This window comes from Antrostomus carolinensis, unplaced genomic scaffold (genome assembly GCF_000700745.2).
Source record: "Antrostomus carolinensis isolate BGI_N321 unplaced genomic scaffold, ASM70074v2 scaffold11435, whole genome shotgun sequence".
Classification (NCBI taxonomy): domain Eukaryota; kingdom Metazoa; phylum Chordata; class Aves; order Caprimulgiformes; family Caprimulgidae; genus Antrostomus; species Antrostomus carolinensis.
The window spans coordinates 69,914-89,147 of NW_010318445.1; the positions used below are offsets into that span (position 1 = coordinate 69,914).

Below are 19,234 nucleotides of genomic sequence, written 5' to 3' on the forward strand. Positions count from 1 at the left end.
AAAACTCTGCATTTCATTTATGCTGAACTAAAGTGGATAACCATGTAGGTGCTAGAAGATGGCAAAGAGGCAGGCTCAAACATAAATTTTCACAAAAGAGAACAAATCAAAGATAGAAAATAGATTATCTGTGAAAATATTAATTTACAGCACTGGGAAGGGCTTCCCAGATCAAGTTCAGCCTTGCAGTTGTTGCAAGCAAGTGTTTTTTATATAATCTTGAAATGAAACTGTTAAAACCCAGTGTTTGTCTGGACTGCCCTTTTTAAAAACCCATTTCTACAGCATTGCATAGTTGCAATTTGATCACCAGCCTAAAGTTTCATGAAGAATTCAACAAGGAAGTGGTAGCTGCATTTGTGGTATCTGAAAGATGTTATCTAGTTGCAAAAAATAACCTGAAGCGGGTTAGAGATAGAAGAAAATAGGAAGGAGTTTCTTCTGAATGCCATGCTGCAAGAAGCTGGAGGAAAGGGGGAAAGTTACAGATGTGATGAAAGAGTAGAACTTCAGTGAATTTGAAGGCTAACTGGTTGGAAACAAAGAAATGCATTGATTCTAAAGCTTGACGAGGAAAATGTCATTAGCTTGGACCTGTGTTATTGGAATATAAACAGCACTAGCTAAGTCAAATTACTTAGTCTAGGCTGTAGAATGAGTGTTTATATTGATAGCTGTCACAGTTAAATTACTGTGTAATAACTCACTGTATCATAAGAGCTTTCTTGTATATCGTGACTGTAAGGGATGTCTGTACTGAAAGGGATTTGAGGGTGTGAAAGATGGAGGAGATAGATGGGAGGCAAGGGGAGAGAGGCACCCAAAACAGAAGTAGAGAGAAGATGCACAAACTCCTGTGCTGTACTGGGTGTAGAATAAGTTGTTTAGATCCTGAGTTCGCCTGTCTAGATCATAAGGAGACTTGATGACTTTCTGAAGTTACTCAAGGAGTACTTGCTAGCAAATTATGTCTGTGACTTTCTGTAGTCTTCACATTAGTGTATGTAAATAGTACAGAAAACTTTATATGGGATAGGAATAAAATGGGAGAGATCTATGAGAAGGCTCAGTGCTTTCAGTACATCTCTAGAAATAGAAACTTAATTCATGTAAAAAAGCCAAATTATTGTATCCTGATTTTTTACAAATAATTTTGTGGCATTTCTGATCCTCTACAAATTTTAGCATTTGTTTTTAGAAGGAGCATCTCCTTCCATTCTGTGCCCACACATCCTCAGTCAGTTGTGCCTTGGGTGGAAAGAGGGAAGCAAAAAAACCAGTGGCAATTTGGTGTTTTTCAGCTCTAACTAAAATTACAATATTAACAGCAAATGACAGCTCAAATTTTTTTGCATCTAAGCTCACTGTGTTGCAGGTGGAGGAGAGTGATCTCAGTAGAAAGCCAAAAGAATTAGGAGCTCAGTTTTAAATAGTCAGACAAACGTATCTGGTGGGGGTTTTGGTTTGCTTAACTCGGTGTAGCTTTTATGTACCAGCATTTAAGAAGCTTAGTGTGATATTTCATTTGACTCTTTTGTTGTTTAAAACAGTTTTGTTGTTCTTTAATTGAAAAGCCATGTATTAAATCTGTCCTAGGTGTTTTATGGTTTTTGTTTGGTTTTGTTTGTGTTTGTTTGTGATGGGGATTTTCTGTCTCCCTTTGTGTTTGTTTATACATTGTCTCCGTTGCAGCAGTGTGGGCAAATAGCTCCCTGCATCTGTTACTTGGATGGCTAGTTACCCCGTGGCCTCCAAAAAGTTCTGCGAGATTTCTGTGGTGCACTGAGCGTGGAATAACCAACTAGTCGGGGATGTCAACTTAGGATAGGGCATTCCTTCAATTAATTGTGACATTGAGCACTTCAATCCTTAGCAGCTGTGCTACTAGTCCCATTAAAATACTTCATTTTTTAAAAGGGACTCAGTTGCATCGTAGCTACTGATTAATGCATCTGTGTATAACTGTGACCATAAGTGTTGTACCTTCATATTTAGTGTTTGATTTCTAAAGCTATCATGATTGTTCACAAGTTTTTCTTCTATTCTGTTTGATTTCCTTCGTCTGTTTTTCTCCAGGAGGTAGACCAGGTTGATCAGGTAGGATATCTTGCTGGGAACTGATCCTAGCTACGTTGGCTTAGCTCAGTTTCTCATGCTGCTTCCATATCAAAATACAATACTCAAACAGCTGGACTTAAACGGTTCATAACACTCATTCAGCAACTGGAACATGCAGTACTAAAATCCTTTTATGACTTTGCAACTTCTACGGCATTCCATAATTTCTGCTTAACGCACTTCAATGTGGATATGAAATGACCAAAGTTCTTTTTCTTCCCCTTATTTTCTTTTTTTTGTTGTTGTTTGTGGTTCCTATTCTTTGGATTTCATCTGAGGTTGCCTGGCCTGGCATTTGTGGTCGGGAGATGGTGAGATAGATCAGTACTTGATACTGAATCACCTGGTATCGAAACCAGTGAGCACAGTATCAGGGTGGCAGTGGGCAGTAGTGAATATGCACTTAAAAGTGCACAGATTACCAGATACTGCATTCCACTAAGCTCTTAGCACGATATAACTAGATGCTTATGCCGTGGCTTTGTTGATATGGCTATTGGCAATTTAACAGAATTTTCTATGTTCGGTGAACATGTGAAAATTGAACTTTCCAGTTACAGCAATTGCAATATTACATAGAAACATTTTGCAAATATCTGGTATCTGGGATATGTTTGGTGAAATGGGAGAAGGTACTGGTCTATCTTTTGGAGCCTTTTTAACATGCTGTGCTTTATCAGAAAACCATTTCCCTGTATTATTTCTTGTTTCTTTCTACTTACAGAAACAGAAGAATATTGCTGGGGCACTTGCCTTTTGGATGGCAAATGCATCTGAATTACTGAATTTCATAAAGCAAGACAGAGATCTTAGCCGAATTACTGTGGATGCACAGGATGTTCTGGCACACTTGGTTCAAATGGCATTCAAGTAAGGCTATAAAACTTCTATTTCACTTAACATATTCTATGTTTCTGGGGTTTTTAGAATAACTTCACTTTTTTGCAAAATTTTAGGTACAGCAATAATGTCTTTTGTGTATTGCTAATATCTGAGAGGAGGACTTACAAGAGAAGCTAGACTTACTTCTTTAGATGGGTATTTTGGTTTATGAATATGGATCACTGGGCTATGCAAGGAGTTTCATCTGTTAACTGTTCTTGTGATAGTTGAGGCTGCCAATGAAAATTTTAGACAAATATTATTTAAATTTAGTTTGTATTGATGGCTTTCTTTTAATTTAAGGTTTTTATGCACATGTGAGGAAAGGTTACTTTTCCTGTTAATACATAAATACATAGATGTAATGATCACCTTGTGCTTTTTAAGAGGTTCTAATTGTATTTGTAATGACTCCTTTCATAATTTGCATAAATAACAATTTGCCAGTGGTTTTTTAGCAGAGTTTTTTCTTAAAACTGTAAAGATGGGTTTTAGCTTGGGGTAAAATCAACCTATGCAAGTCAACCAAGGTGATTACAATGCTGATTAAAAGAAAAATTGCATGAAGTATCCACAGGGAAGGAAAGTCCTCTGAGGAAAGTATCCTTGAACAAAGATAACAACATTGAGTGAACACAGTGCTAAGCAACAAGAAAGGCTTGATTTTTGTACATACTTAGATATTTTTTTCTCCAGCAAGCTAGTATTGAACAAGTATTTCTCAGCAAATTTGTGTATCTGAAACTAATGTTTAGAGAAGTCCCAGTGTACCTTGGGTGGCTTATACCCAGCCTTCTCCCACTTGTAGGATGTCTATTTAATTAGAGTCTTTTCATACTTTTGTAATAGCATGGAATATAATCTTTCTTCTTTTTATATCGTGACAGGGCTGGGAGACCTAACCATAGTTTTAACTGTTGAGTTTTAAGGGGGCTGTATTGCTCTGAAGGGCAGTATGTAGTATGAGAATATAGTATCTGAAACCTTATCACTGATTTCTGAACTTTTGAAAGGTATCGGAAGCACCAAACCACTTTGTGTGTACTCCCACAGTTTGGGGTTTTTTTGTTTCATGGGGTTTTTGTTTGTTTGTTTTTTCCTGTTGGTGAATTATGGGCAAATAGGGTATAGCAAGTAGCTATTTTGACAAAGTCTTTCAATTTTTATAACACCTCTAAATTACTACCTACCACAGGTCAGTGGTTTGGATTGGTGTATTGAAATAACTTTTTGCCATTTCAGTTTGCTAAATAGTCACTGAAGACAGAACATTTGGCACTGAACAAATGGCATTGTGTTTTTCCCTGTACATGATGAACAGGCTGGATGTGAAAGGGTATTTATGAATTTTAGCTGCGTGTGAATTCTCCCCTAAGTACACTGTAACATGGAAGATTTCAAATGGATGTATTAAACTTTCGGAGAACAGGACTGTGGAGTATATATTTAGAAGGCATTTAAAAAAGCACATCAGAAGCATGAAAAGAAATAAATATACTGTGAAAATGTTATTTGATGGTAGCAGCTGACATACGCCAAAATTGGTTGAAATTGCCATGGCTTTTGTTTTCTAGCAATTTGAGGGTATTTCATTAAAAACGTTACCAGCGAAATGGAAAGGAGAGTAGTAGAAAGCCATGAAATATTTTCCTTTATATATGTGATTACAATTTGATTCCCTTCTAGTTTCAGTTCTTAACAGAAAATGTATAAATGAGTTATCAAAAACAGTGTTAAAGAAAATGTTTAATTATTAGAAGAGAAAGAATACTAAAACAGACTTTTCATTTCACTGTAGTTAAAGGTAAGAGAAATATGAGAATCAAAAAAATTTTTTACACAAAGCACTCAGACCATTTCAGGATGTTGTGCATTGGCTCAGAATAGGAAATTTTTTTATTTTTTTTTTTAATACTACTCTTGGACGATTTTAAGACAGAGAAGAGTTTATTTCTGTTTGGAAAAAATAGTTTTTGCAATCTTACAGAAACCAAGTTTGGCCTGAGAGCATCTCTTTATGTAGCATGTGATCTTTGTTTACAAGTGTGATAGCAATATTGCATTTAAGTGGCTGTGTTTGTTCCCTGACAACCTAATTTCTTTTTCCAGCATTTCTAGGAAAAGTAGGGGAGAACTAGTCTCTCTGGCCTTTTAAAAAGTATTATTTGGTTCCCTATAGTCACATACATAACACTGAGATTTCTGTAATTTGATAGGTGTCTCTTCTTTAGAAGCATTCATAACGAACACATCCAGGATTTTAAAATTTTTTTTTTTTTCTTCTTCCTTCCAGGTACCTGGTTCATTGTCTGCAATCAGAGCTTAATAACTACATGCCAGCATTCCTTGATGATCCAGAGGAAAATAATCCTCAGAGGCCTAAAATAGGTTAGACTACTTGATCTTTTCTTGTGTCATCTAAATCATGGAATTAATTAGTAATAAATAGAATTTTTCTTAACAGTGATATGACATTTACAAGCTGCCCTAATCCCTGAGAATTGTTTGGATTAATTTTGTATGGATGATAAAAAAGGACAGTAGTGACATTCAAATAATCTATATTGAGTTTAAAAATCATGGAATAATTTGGTGTGGAGGGGAACCTCCAGATGCCATCTAATCCAGTGTCTTGCTCAAGGTAGGTGCAACTGGAACAGATTATTCAGAGTATTGCCCAGTTGAGTTTTGAATTTCCACTGAGGGATGGACATACCACAACATCTCTGAGTAACCTGTTCCAAAGTTTGACCACCCTCATGGTTAAAATACTTTTCCTATATCTATTTGGAATTTACTGTGTTGCAATTTTTGTATTGGTTTGTCTGCTGTTCTATGTGCTCCTTGGGGAGGGATCTTGTTCTGAGCCCTCCCATTAGGTAGAAGAAGACAGCAATAAATTGTGCCTGTAGCCTTCTCTTTCCACTGGATGAACTAAATCCACTTCTCTGTCCCTCTTCTATGTCCTTTTTTCCAACCCCCTAATCATCTGGGTGGCACTGTATGGGATTTGCTCCATTAAATAGATATCCCCTTTGTGCTGGGGAGCCTAAAACTGGATGCTGTGCTGCAGATGCAGTCTCACAAATTCTGAATGCATAGGAAGGATTAATTCCCTCCCTTCTGCTAGCTTCACTGCTGCTAACAGCTTAGTGTACAGCTGGCTGCCTTTCAAGCAAGGACACGCTGATTAATCACATTTAACTTGATGTTTACCAGGATCTCTGCATTGTTTTTGGCAGAACCACTTTCTATCCAGATTGCACCCAGCCCATCCTTCCCCGATGCAGGACTTGGCAGTTGTCTTTGAACTTCATGAAGTCCCTGTCAGCCCATTTCTCTAGCCTACTGAGACCCTTCTGAAAAAACTACTGCCCTTCAGTGTATCAGTATTTCCCCCAGCTTGGTGTTTTCTGTGAATTTGCTGAGAATGCACTAATTGCTCAAGTTATTAATAAGTCATTAAACAGTATCAGTCCCAGCTTCAGTCCATGAAGGAGCCACTAATAGATAACTGCTAAATGGACCTCATATCCACAAGTGCACCACCTCCAGTGGTCCAGTCAGTTCTCTGCCTACATCATCATCTGTTTATCCAGTCCTTATCTCGGGAATTTCTCTGTAAGGATGCTATAGTAGAGCATCCTCAGTACCTCCCAGGTACTAAGGTTAAGCTGACTGGCCTTGTAGATCCCTGCCACGGATCCCTGCCATGGTGCTTTAAGTGTGATAGTGCTTTGTAGCCCTGTCAGCCTTCCTTCCTGGGCTGTGCCTGTCCCTGAGAGCATTCTGGTCATGTGTGCTATCCTGCTATGTCTGTAATCCCAGCTCAGGGACTGTGCTCAGACTTCTAATGCCTCTTGTTTTTCATGCTGAACGCATTCATGCACAGGCCCCTGAGACAGGACCCCCTGTTGTGCTTTTCATAGGGGGAAGTGAAAGCCTCCTACATTATGTAGCCTGATGACTAAAGAAGAAAATGAAAAACATAAAAAAATATTCAAGTTTGAAAGGATTAACCAGGGATAAAAGGTTAGGAAGAGTTAAGGAAATAGTGACCTTCTGAATAATTGAAGCAAAGATGATCCACAGAGCTATTAAGTACAGTCATTCTGTTCAACTGTGAAGGGTATTTATACAAAAATCATATATACTTTCTGGTCTTTTGGGTATTAAGCTTGCTGCAATTGGAATATAAAGATGTACTGTTTTGCGTTTAGTGCTCTGTACTGTAAGAGACAACTTTCTGGGACACAAACCCTGAATAAGTAGCAAACTGACATTGGAATAAAGGCAGATTATGTTCATTATTTCAGTTATTTTTGAGCTGCTGTATAGATTTCTCTTATAGCATAAAGATATTTTTTTCAGTCACAATCCTGTGTTTCGGTGCTAAAGAAATTAATTTGGTGGTCTCTTCAGTAGAGATTTCAGATAAAAGTATTGCCTTAAAAGAAGACTTGGAGATAAATGTTCTGCTTGCATTAATATATTTCACCAGGAAGCATGTCAGGATGTTTGCTTTTGGTGAAACCAACAGGAGGTTCTTATTGTTTCTTATGTAATATTACAGTGAACTAATGGGCAAAAGGAAATTTGAATAATATTTTTAAAAACTAATATGTAAACAAGAGGTACTGTGGTGGATTGGGTGGATTCACCCCTTTTAGCTTGCAGCTTGCAGCCAAACACAGCCTGCTCTCTCACCCTCCCCTCCCTCATCCAGGGAGTAGGGGGGATAATTAGAAAGAAAAGGGGCAAGGAAGCTCACAGGTTGAGATAAAAACTATTTACTAATTAAAATAAAATGATAATGATAACAACAGTGATAACAGACTATACAAATGAGTTATATGCTGTGAAATTGCTCACCACCTGGGGACAGTTTGAAGTGCATCATGCAATGCTTATAGTTTCTGCTGAAATTTTTGAATACAGTTTGCTATTTGACTGCAAGTAACTACGGAATAATTGCAACATTAATTTGAACAAAATATAAAGTTTTTAACTTGTTATTAAAAAAACAAACAAAAAACAGAAGATTGAGTTTACTCGAGTAAGGACATGATTTAAGTGTCAGATATAACCAATGATATACTTGTATACTAAATATTTCCCCAAAAAGAATTTATTTTCATTTCAGGAGTTAAAAAAATATATTTCAGCTATCAGTTTAGCATTGCTCCCTCTTGAAAACTGTGAAGCAGTGAATTTATTTCTGAAAGTCTGTCTAACTTGAATACATGTAGGTTCTACCTAGCATTCACCAACCTGGATTAAGTGTCTCTATATTATTATTTATGGCCTAAACCAGTTGTACTTTGCAGTATGTGAATGTGATTTACTTTTTGTTTTATCTCTGTAGATGATGTGCTGCATACGTTGACTGGAGCCATGTCCCTGTTGCGACGGTGTAGAGTGAATGCTGCTCTGACTATACAGCTCTTCTCCCAGCTGTTTCATTTTATCAACATGTGGCTTTTTAACAGATTAGTTACAGCCCCAGATTCAGGGTTATGTTCACATTATTGGGGAGCTATTATTCGTCAACAGCTGGGCCATATTGAAGCCTGGGCAGAAAAACAGGGTTTAGAATTGGCTGCTGATTGCCACCTGAGCAGAATAGTGCAGGTGAGTGTGTGTATATCTGATTAACACTTCGCTCATAATTGTATATTCAAAGAGAATATTTGTATATTCTGTGTTCCTAGAGAACTGCATGTGGACAAGTGTAATTTGTATGAATCAATCCTGGAACATTGATGTAGCATGCAAAACCACAAAATACGTTTTCAATATCATTAATATTTAAGTTGAAAATGAAATTAATAATTAGTGATTTTAGCCAACATGCTGTTCAATTTCTGTTTACAAGACTGAGCTATAACTATACTGAACAGAGACAAGAAGAGTAGCTAAAAAATTGGTATGTCTCCTTTATGACGGGTTTAGTGTTAATTTATCTTGTAGGTACAGGACATCTATTTAGTGGTTGTTTTGGGGATATTTATGTTGCTTCTGTAACAAGTGTGGCTTCTTGCTTTGTCTTTTTCTATCTGTCATTTAAAAAAACCTCAAAAACAAGGCTTAAGTTTGCATTCAGGTTTGGATTTGTCTCCTATGACTTTTTTTCTCTCCTAGGCAACCACATTGCTTACCATGGACAAATATTCACATGCAGATGTTCCAAATATTAACAGTACTTGCTTTAAGCTGAATTCTCTGCAGCTACAAGCTTTGTTGCAGAATTATCACTGTGCTCCAGATGAACCACTCATCCCAACAGTAAGTATCTTCTGTCTTACTGTGCTGTTTAATATAAGTGAGAAAAATAGACTTGAAGTAAAAATACTGCCTGAAAATAGCTATCTGATTGTTGATTGGTTTGGAATTGTTACGGGAAGAGTCAGAGTGGGCAGTCTGCTTTCTATACAATAAGAAGTATTGATGGACACCAGCTTTGGTCAGTATAATTCACTGCAACTCGAGCAAGATACTGCCAAAAATCTCTCTTGCACTGAGTTGGAATGTAAGGTAAGACTGTATGTTGAACACAATCAGAGAAGTGTCGCTGCACCTACACCATTTGTGGATGGAATCCAGTAAGGCAGTAGAGGAGAGGTGCACCGAGCACTCCCAAAAGCTAGTTCTGTGTATAACCACAGGAACAAAGACAGAAATTGTGACTATAGAAATCAAACTAAAGAAGGAGGAATGCTGAGCTTTTTCCCATGAATGTTGAATCCCTTCATATGAGCAGCAGACAGATTGTCCTTTGATGGGCAGATTGATACATTGAACACGTATGTAGAGAGAGAGGGAGAGTTATGTTGGTTTTAGAACTGATTTTTTTCTTTATATTTAAGACATAACTGACTATTCTAAGGTTTATCGATGGGAAACACCTTTTTGGCAAAAGACAAAAGAGGTTTTGTGTTCCTTGTGGAATTGTAATCATATGTGGATGAAAACTCTTAAAGTAAACCCTGATTACAGAGTGGTTGACTGATCTCAAAAATTTTAAAAGGTGAAGATAATCTAATATGTATATAACTGAATGCTTTGTCTACAAAGTCTATTTTTTAATAACTTCGGAAACATCTGGTTATTAAATTAAAAGTATTAATACAGTGGTTCTGAAGGTGTTAAGGGGGACTTACAACTTGGATGTATTTTTAGATACTGGCTATCAAACCAGTCTTTTGCTGAAGAACATAGTTTGTATTTCCTTTTTACACATAGATAGAATTCCACAGTTTATTATTGTTGTTCTTTAGGGGCCTCCAAAGAAATACAGTGCTAAATTTCGTAGATCTTCTTAGTGTCAGAAGGAGGGCTACAAAGTGGCTAGTTCGTCCTGTTGCAGTGAAGTGGTATTTGGGACTTCTTTGCTCCTTGCTATGAAAAAGACTTGTATACTCAGACTCTGACTTGTTGCTGCCAAATCTGAAAAATTCCAAGGCTTGGAATTTGTTCAAAGGAATATAAATGTATTTACTTCTACATGCTTTAGTTTGATGTAATTCTTTTAAAAATTAGAACCTTTTATGGTAAAAAGGCTGCCTTGAAGAGCACTTCTAAAGGCAGGTTGGATTTATCTGACTTCCCACTGGAAATCTGCTAAAACTGAACATTCATATGAGAACACTTACATTGTTTTGTCTCAACTGTGTTATGCATTGTGCTTCAGTAATAAAATTGTTGTATCAAGCTTACAGGTTCTGAGTTGCGTGTTAGTGTAACTGGGGTGAGATTAAGACCACACTTTTAACCTGGTCTTGGGAGCTAAGTAGAAGCTGTAGAAAGAGACTGGCAATCACATCTGAATCTTTGGTAAAGCAAATACTTGTAGTGAAGGAATCTATGTGTAATAGCAGCCTTAGATAAATTAATTGTAGTAATTCTGTATTGTTGCCAGTAAAATTGCACATCTCTGGGGTGAGTTCTCTTCCAGAAAGAATACTGGTTAACTGGAGGTAAAGATACTTTTCCGTATTGATGCTGCCTGCTTGTTCAAATATGGTGATGAGTCAGCCCTGGGGTGATTTCTTGGTTCCTAAGGCAGAGCATATGACTTTGAAGAGACTGAGTGCTCAGAGAATTACTACTTAAATCTTTTTAAAAACTTAGCTGTAACTTTTTTTTAGTTTCACTTAACATCTGAATACTTTCATGCTAAAACATAGGCCAGGCTAAGGCATATAAGGTAACAGAAAAATAGAGGAACTGCTTGAGGAGAGAGAGAGAGAGAGAGAGCCTTTTCACTGTGCACTCTTCTGAGTAATTTGGGGTAAATAGAAGAATGTGGAAACACAAAGTGCTGCTTGGACCTTTACTTTTTGTGAAATTGTTAGGAATTTCATTTTTGTTAACTTCTGAATTAATTTTCCTCAGTTGGTACAATCTAGTAACAGATATTGTATTGAAATCTTACAGATGTCTCCAAAGCGTAGAAGGAAGGCTACTGTGTGCTACATGCAACTGCAGTAGCTGTTGTGAAAAGTACACTGGTTTCATAGAGCTTTTTGTGATACTAAGCAGAACAGCTGTGCATCAAATGTAAAACTTAGAAGTTCCCTGCTGCACCTTGAGTGGTGTTGCTCACGTTGTGTGCTTCTACAGTGTTGTTTAAAAAATAGAGATCAGCCTTAAGGGATCCTTCACATTATACTGAGCTCCCAGGAAATTAAGTTCCATTTAGTTCTATTAAGCTTCCAAACTAGAGAAATGTGTATGCCATTGGTCCTCTGTGTGTATATGTGTCCTGATGGAGCTGAAAATCCTGTTTTACACAAGTTACCTGTTTCTTTTCTACATATTTAGTCTTATAGAAGCATATATACACTCAACAAAGTGTGAAAATTTTAAAGCTGCCTGTGATTCCACCTCTGCACATGCATGTTCTCTGCTATGTATTTTTAAATATAGCTCTTACATCAAGTAAAAACTTGCATCACAAGTTTTGGAAGTACTGAAGTAAAAATAAATGCTGCTGTTATATTCTCTAACTACATAATTTATGGGATTTAATCAAATAAAGCAATGCAGTGTACTGACTGTTCATAGTGGAGCCAAAGAAGTTTTATATCTGAGAATTTATTTTCCAAATTCCTTTTTCTTGCAGTCTTAGTATTAATGTTAGGGTTTTTTTCCTTAATGAAAATTACCTGTTCATAGTAACAATGTCTTTCTGCCTTCTATCCAGGAATTGATAGAGAATGTAGTAACCGTTGCAGAAAATACGGCTGATGAACTTGCTCGCAGCGATGGCCGGGAGGTCCAACTGGAAGAGGATCCTGACTTACAGCTACCTTTTCTTTTACCAGAAGATGGCTATTCCTGTGATGTTGTCAGAAATGTTCCAAGTGGCTTACAAGAATTTTTAGATCCACTCTGTCAGAGAGGTTAGTTCTTTTGTTGTTTTACAGTGATCATCTTTTTTTGGTGTAGTGAACACAAAATGCAAAATATATTTTAGTTAAATGTAAACCACTTTATTTTTCTTTATGTATGTTTCAATCTTTTTACACCGTGTTCTTGAAGTGTTTACTTTTGCAACCCATAGAAAGTAGCAGGAATTTTTAATCCTTACCTTTCTCCCTGTCCTTTTCATTCACTTTCATGGTTCTAAATAAGCAGTGCTGATGCTAGTGCCTACTAAAATTTTATTTTGCCTTTGCTCCACGGGTTGTTTTTTTTTTTATTTTGGTGCTAGAGCAGCAAAAATTTACATAAATGTAAATTTCACAGTCAACTTTCAGTGCTAATGTTAATTGAATAGTTAAGTCACTTTTTTTACTTATCAGCTTCTTCCATATAACATTAAAAACCCATGAGTTTAAAGCAGTTCTAATGTTTGTCAACATCAGAATGTATGGTTTGGGTATTTTGTAATCCAACAGAATTTTCAGATGAGAGTAGAGACCTCTTGTGGTTGGGCAAAAGTGACCTAAACTTGAGAAAGGAAAGCAGGGGGTCTGTCAAAGCATTTACAGCGAATGAACAAGTTATGATCCTTACATTGTGGAACTAAATTGTATTAGAAGCTTTTTTGTTACTTAATTTCTCAATAATTTTCTGCTTAAAAAGCAGTTGCTTAAAAATTTCCACAGGAATATCATGATAGGTCGACGGCAAAGGAGGAAGCTATCGACAAAGCAGACTCACTCTATCCTACAGTGAGGTTTTGCTCTCATTGGTTCCAACTTAGTTTATAGAAAAGCCATATTCTTGTATTGAAAAGAAAAATAGTATGAAACTGTTCTGAAAGTGTAGTGAGTTACAGAGGATGTACACTTGAGACTGAAGAAGACTAGTAGAATAAATACTTTAATTAGTACTTACAATTCATTTTCCATGCAAATGTCTATATAGTTATTAAAGGTAAGACCTTTTTAATGCTTACATTCAAAATTTTAATTTTACGTATCCCTTGAATTACAGTGAGGGAATGGTTTGCAGTAGATTGGTGTAAACTGAATGTCAGAAAGATGTTCTTTGTGAGGAGGAGAATCTCATCTGTTTGGATGGAGTAATCTCTAATTTGATTGTGATGTGGATTCTCACTGTTCCTGATTTAGGAGACAATGTTGGATACCTCTCAGATGCTGTGGCTCCTTTTTTTTTAAATTCTAAGAATTGCTCAATTAACAAAAAGAAAAAAAAATCAAACAAAACCTCACTTTTAATTCCATAGTTGCATTTTAAAAAGTAACGAGTTCGGGGGAAGCTTCACCTCTGCCAAGTCAATGCTGAGACTTGTTAGCTAGCCTCTCTGCGAAGCAGGAGATTTCTGTGGTGCTCTCTTGGCCAGACAGGTGGTTTATATTCTAAAAGGTAACTTGGTCTTTCATGTCTCTTTTGAGTCTGGTTGGTACAAACAATAGTTTGCAGCCCAAGAGTTTTCTATGAGGGTGTAATGTTTTTAAATATGCATATTTCTCAGAAACAGCAGGTGTAGAACTGTAGGATTCTGTAGATACCATAAAATTGCAGTGAAGTGCATAATAGCATCTAAGATGCAAGACTCAACATACTAATATAAATATAAAAAGATAAATACTTCTATTTGGTATTTCTTTGTGGCAGGCTATTTGATTTTTATTAATCCATTGAGAAAATAACCATGTTGATGATACTTTCTCCTTTAGGTTTTTGTAGACTAATACCTCATTCACGGTCACCAGGCACGTGGACAATATACTTTGAAGGTGCAGACTATGAAAGTCACCTGTCACAGGAGAATGCTGAGCTAGTAAGTATTGAGTCAGTGAACAGTTGTCAAAACCGAATAGTGATTTCTTGGCAAGCCATTGTGGTTTACATAATGAGTTTTAATCCTTATTAGGAAGAACTGATTTAGTCATGGAATGTGTGATTTGGTGATTTTAAGGATCTATTTGCAGGTTTTTGGAACTCAGTGTTTTTCTAGTCTGTGGCATGATATAATTCTCATGTAAGCCACCTTTGTTGTGTTCCCCTACCCTGGGACTAAACAGTGAAGAAATTCCTTTTAAACACAGACAAAAAAAAATATATGGCCGTGCATCTCTAAATAACTTGAGTGTGAATGGAGCTGCAGGCTGCCTTTTTTTATAAACTAAAAAGTTATCAACCAAATGTTTAGTATTTAGTACCAGTATAATCTGGTACTTTTTTTTCTGCTAGGTTTTCAGAAAAAATTCTTTTGTTTTCCTTTTCATTATACTTATTAAAGAAGTGTTTCACTTCAGTGTGAAGTGGCTTTTTTTCTGTTGTAAAGTTTTTTGGTTTTGTTTTGTGGTGTTTTTTGTTGTGGTTTGGTTTTGTTAATTTATTTTTTTTAGTATGTGATTAACAAGAATATCAGAGTTGCAGAACAACTTGCATTTGGTAGGATGGTAGTTTTATGTGAAATAATTTTTAGAGCAACTAAGCATAAATAGATATATATTTATGATTAGTACTTCAGTGAAATCAGGAAGACCAACACGAAACTAGAATTTACCTATGTTCCTAAGGCTTTCTAAGAAAAAGACATGTCCCTTGCTCTTCAGTGCTCTTCATTTACTCTGTTCAGAACCTGACATTTGTTAGATGACATTCTGCAGTCCTGCTGCAGTGGCCTAAAGAACATGTTTACTTTACAGAAGAGAGCATCTCCTAAATCTGTATGACTGATACAAAAGAGAACAGTCTTGAACTGATAAGCCAGGCTCTGCAGGCTTGTTATCTTGGTAAACAGACATTTGACTGAGGAAAATATAGCAGAGACATTCTTGAGGCATCATGCTTTTCCTTCTCCCTTTGTTGCTCATCAAAGTGCATTTTTTAGAGCTAGTGGAAAAAAAAAAAATCATCTGAAGTGATACTAGGTACTTGCTTTTCCTTATACTAAGAAAAAGCTAGAGTTCTGGACAGTCTTCCTTAAAAAAACTTCATATAGAAATGCAAGATGAGTGGATACTACTGCTTTGTTCATCCATGGAAATGAATACCATGTAAGACTGTTCAAATAACCTGATCTAATCATTCTTCTCTCTGGTGCATGTACTTTAATTGAATGTGCTAAGCTTGAGAGTGCTAAAATATTTTAGTCTCCTTGTTTGAACAGTGCTCTAAAATGATGCCAGTTCCCACAGGTGTAGTACTTGATAATGTGAATCCATATTGATCAAATGTGAGAGACTCTACCTTTAAAATGGAGTACTAGACACATCATTTAGGGTGCAAGATCTTCTGCTGCACTAACTAACTTAGTTTTGATTGTAGATGAACTGTTTTGCACAGTAATTTTCCTAGCCTGGCAGTGAATATGAACTCCTGTCTTTTTTCTCTTCTTTCTCCTTCCCTGTTTGATAGGCTCAGCCTTTGAGGAAAGAACCTGAAATTATCACTGTAACGCTAAAAAAACAAAATGGAATGGGCCTGAGTATTGTTGCTGCCAAGGTATGGAAGTCAGTTTGTTTAAGTGTTATTGAAAAAAGTTGTTTGGTTTTTGTTTTTCTTTTAGAACAGTCTACTGTGGAAAGTGTTAATGGAAAAATCTATTTCCATGAAGTTTATTGTGTATGTCATGTTGATCATACTTTTATTCTGGCTGGGGAATATTTCTCTAAAATAACACAGATGTGAACAATACAAGAGGAAACATAATATGGATGTAATTATTATGACATTTAAGTTTTAAACCTCTACTACAGGTTTTATTAGTTTTTTCAGAGCCAAAAATTGGCAGTGTTATTAAATTAAATGAATAAACAGCCTTATTTAACACTTCTGCTGAAAAGTAGCGGAGGTATCTAGGAAAGAAAAGCAGTAAATATAAAGTGTGAGGGTTTCAAATTAGATTAATACATAAAATAATTCTAATATGTACATTAAAGTTTGTAGACTTTCTGCTGTGAAGACAATGCCTAATCTTTTGCACAGTGTAAAGATGCATGTATGAGTTTTGATTCTTTGTAGTGGAGAGCTACACCGTATTAAGTAGCTTGGTGAAGGGAGGATACACCTCTTGCCCTCACTTGCTGAAATTGTGGGTGAATGCTACACTTTGTAGATGTGTAGAATGCACATACAACTCCAGCCACCAGATGGAGGACTCCGCTAGTTGGTTGGTTTTGCTTTGTTAATGGGCGCACACAGCAGACATAATCTTTGAGTTTTAAACTTGTTATAAATTATGTAACGGTGATATCCAAAAGTCCTTGTGGTAATTATATGGTGTACAACACATAGAACAAGGCTTTCCTAATGTCTCTTCACTGTGTAGTACATGGAACTTCAGAACGCTGTAATCTTCCTTGGCACTTGGTGCATGGGCTGAAAACATGATTGTTTTACTGCTTTTAAGTTATTTTACATAGTTAATTGCTTTTAAACAGCACTATTTTTTTTCTGCAACTTTGCTCATTTCATAGGCTGTTCTTGAAACTATTATCTTGCATGGGGTCAGCTTTTAAGATTTATTGCTGACATCTGTAAAGGAATACCAGGTGTCAGGTATATGTTGCTAACAACCAGCAGTTACTGAGAAAACTATTCAGGTTCTGAAAAACATAACTCAATATTCTGCTCTTAATATTCTGCTCTTACTTTGTTGGAGTGGGTTAATAATTTGAGAAACAAATACTAGATATGCCAGATTAAATATGTACCAGGCTCCTGACTGCCATCTGCATTTCTGTTGAATGTTTCAAAATGTGCAGTGGAATTTTTTTTTTTTTTTTCCACTTTAAACTGTGAAATCTGATTTCTTATGTAGAGAGAAGCAGGATATAGCAGGGGAAAAAGCTTCCATTTTCACTGGAGCTGGATGGCTTTTGTCTGTTGTTTTAACAACTGACGCTTCCATTAGCAGTATGTAACAATACTACTGGTCAGTGTGTAAGCTTGATTTGAAAGTTTTTTTACAAGTTATTTAACCAATTTCATTATTTCTTTAACATGATCAGTGATGGAAGCAGCAGTCTTCATTTCAGTACAGTTGCAGAAACTCTCACTGGTTTAGGAAGTGATTGCTTTTCATCTTGCTGCTGTGTGCCTGCCACAGTACTGGCATTCTGATTTTAAAACGTTTATGTCCTAAATCTCAATCTGAAATAAGCAAAAGGTGGATTTTTAGTTTAGTTTCAGTGTGCATAGAATAGAAACTTCTGCTTAATTTGAAGTCAGCAGAATGTTAATTGAATAAAAATAATTGTCTTGCATTAAGTGTTGAAACAAGTTGCTGTAGTAGTTAAATAGGATTATTTTCAAGGGGTTATTTCAGGGGGTTCAAAGTTGCTTAATGTGAGTAATTAATAGCATGTTTTTCCTGCTTCATAAAAACAACAGAGTAAGGAAGAATACACAGACACTAATCTTCTCAATCTGACCAGAGCAGAACAGATTAGAGAACTGAATAAGTGTGACTGAGAAGCTAGCAATAGTGGGTGGATTTTTTTCTTTCTATTTCTACATTGTTGACTGTTTCTAATAATTTTTCCAACATGTCTCAAGTCACGTATCTTTTTACTAGTGTGAAAATTAAAATTCTCATTTTTTCCTTCGACTGAGGAAAATGGAAGAAGTAGGCCATTAGACTATTTGTTAAAATTTTCTAAACATTAACTGGATAGAATACCTGAAATAAGAGGGAGCAGCAAGTATGAGAATAGATTTTGTTTTTTCTAACTTTTTTAATAGTAAAAGGTTGGCTATCAAATGTTTATATGAAAGGACCTTAGAGTTGAAGAAATGAAAGCTCGTATTAATTTTCAGAAATACACAGTTACTGCTGCCATGCACAGGATCCCAGTTTGATTGCTGACCCAATTACATTTATTGAACTATTGGTTTCTAGAGTGCTTCAAAAGTGCTGTAATAAAAGAAAATAGAGCAGCTGGTCAACAGGTGTCCCTGCTCCAGCTAGTGAAAGACAACCCTGAAACTATTCAGCTTTGGTTAGGAAAACAGTTGTTTTTTCCCTGTGATGTGACAAAATAGTTACTCTCAGTAGTATGCTGTGAGAATGCCTTTCATGTCAGTGCTGACCTGCCTTTCTTGTTAAGTCTCAACGGGCTCCTCGTACTTGTCACTGGCTTTGGATGAGGTTGGTTAAAGTGTAGGTTGGTAGTATTCTAGAGATGGATGAAAAGGGCAGATTCTCAGAGATTGTAAAGAAAACACTTCCTACTGACTGCTTTTCTTCCTTTTACCTATTGCAAAAAATCTACACTTTCCTAGTAATCTGTGCTTATCTCTGAGGGACCATCTAACAGATTTATCACTTGATAATTCTGAGTTTTAATTAGTTTGCAGGGCTTCGTAGATAAATTAAGTCTGTGACAATTGAGAGTTTTTAATGGGAAACTTAAATACTGTATTTTTCATACCCCTTCCACACCAAGTGTTCTTAATTACCCAGTGATTGTCATGCCTTCTCTGCTGCATGGAAGAAGATGGTTGGAGTTGAAGCTAAGGTTATACAAGCAGAGAGGTGACACAACTTGCATTGAAATGCTGTGCACCTGCTTATTCTTATGATAGATGGTTTCAGTTTGTGATACTAGGTGATTGTAAATGCATTGTAAAAACAAAACAAAGCCAAAGGAGGTGAGTCAAGGAGTATATGGAAGTGTTAGGTCCCTGAGGAACCCTGTGTTTGATCCTCTTTCCACCTAATGACAGTAAAATGTTTAAGTGCATTACTTATAATTAAATAAAATATGAGTAGCTGTGAAATAGAAGTTTTACAGGGCTGCCAGGAATG

At 36.3% G+C, this 19,234-nt stretch overlaps 1 protein-coding gene across 3 annotated transcripts in view; it reads left to right on the forward strand.

Annotated features, from left to right (window-relative positions):
• Nucleotides 1–19,234, forward strand: part of AFDN (afadin, adherens junction formation factor) — a 92,282-nt gene that overhangs the window by 33,837 nt on the left and 39,211 nt on the right. For all 3 annotated transcript variants that reach the window (XM_029085176.1, XM_010168900.1, XM_010168899.1), the window contains 7 exons: nt 2,843–2,988; nt 5,294–5,388; nt 8,366–8,631; nt 9,142–9,285; nt 12,206–12,404; nt 14,151–14,254; nt 15,841–15,927. In XM_029085176.1, the coding sequence (XP_028941009.1) occupies nt 2,843–2,988; nt 5,294–5,388; nt 8,366–8,631; nt 9,142–9,285; nt 12,206–12,404; nt 14,151–14,254; nt 15,841–15,927 (1,041 nt within the window). The remainder of the gene's footprint in view (nt 1–2,842; nt 2,989–5,293; nt 5,389–8,365; nt 8,632–9,141; nt 9,286–12,205; nt 12,405–14,150; nt 14,255–15,840; nt 15,928–19,234) is intronic.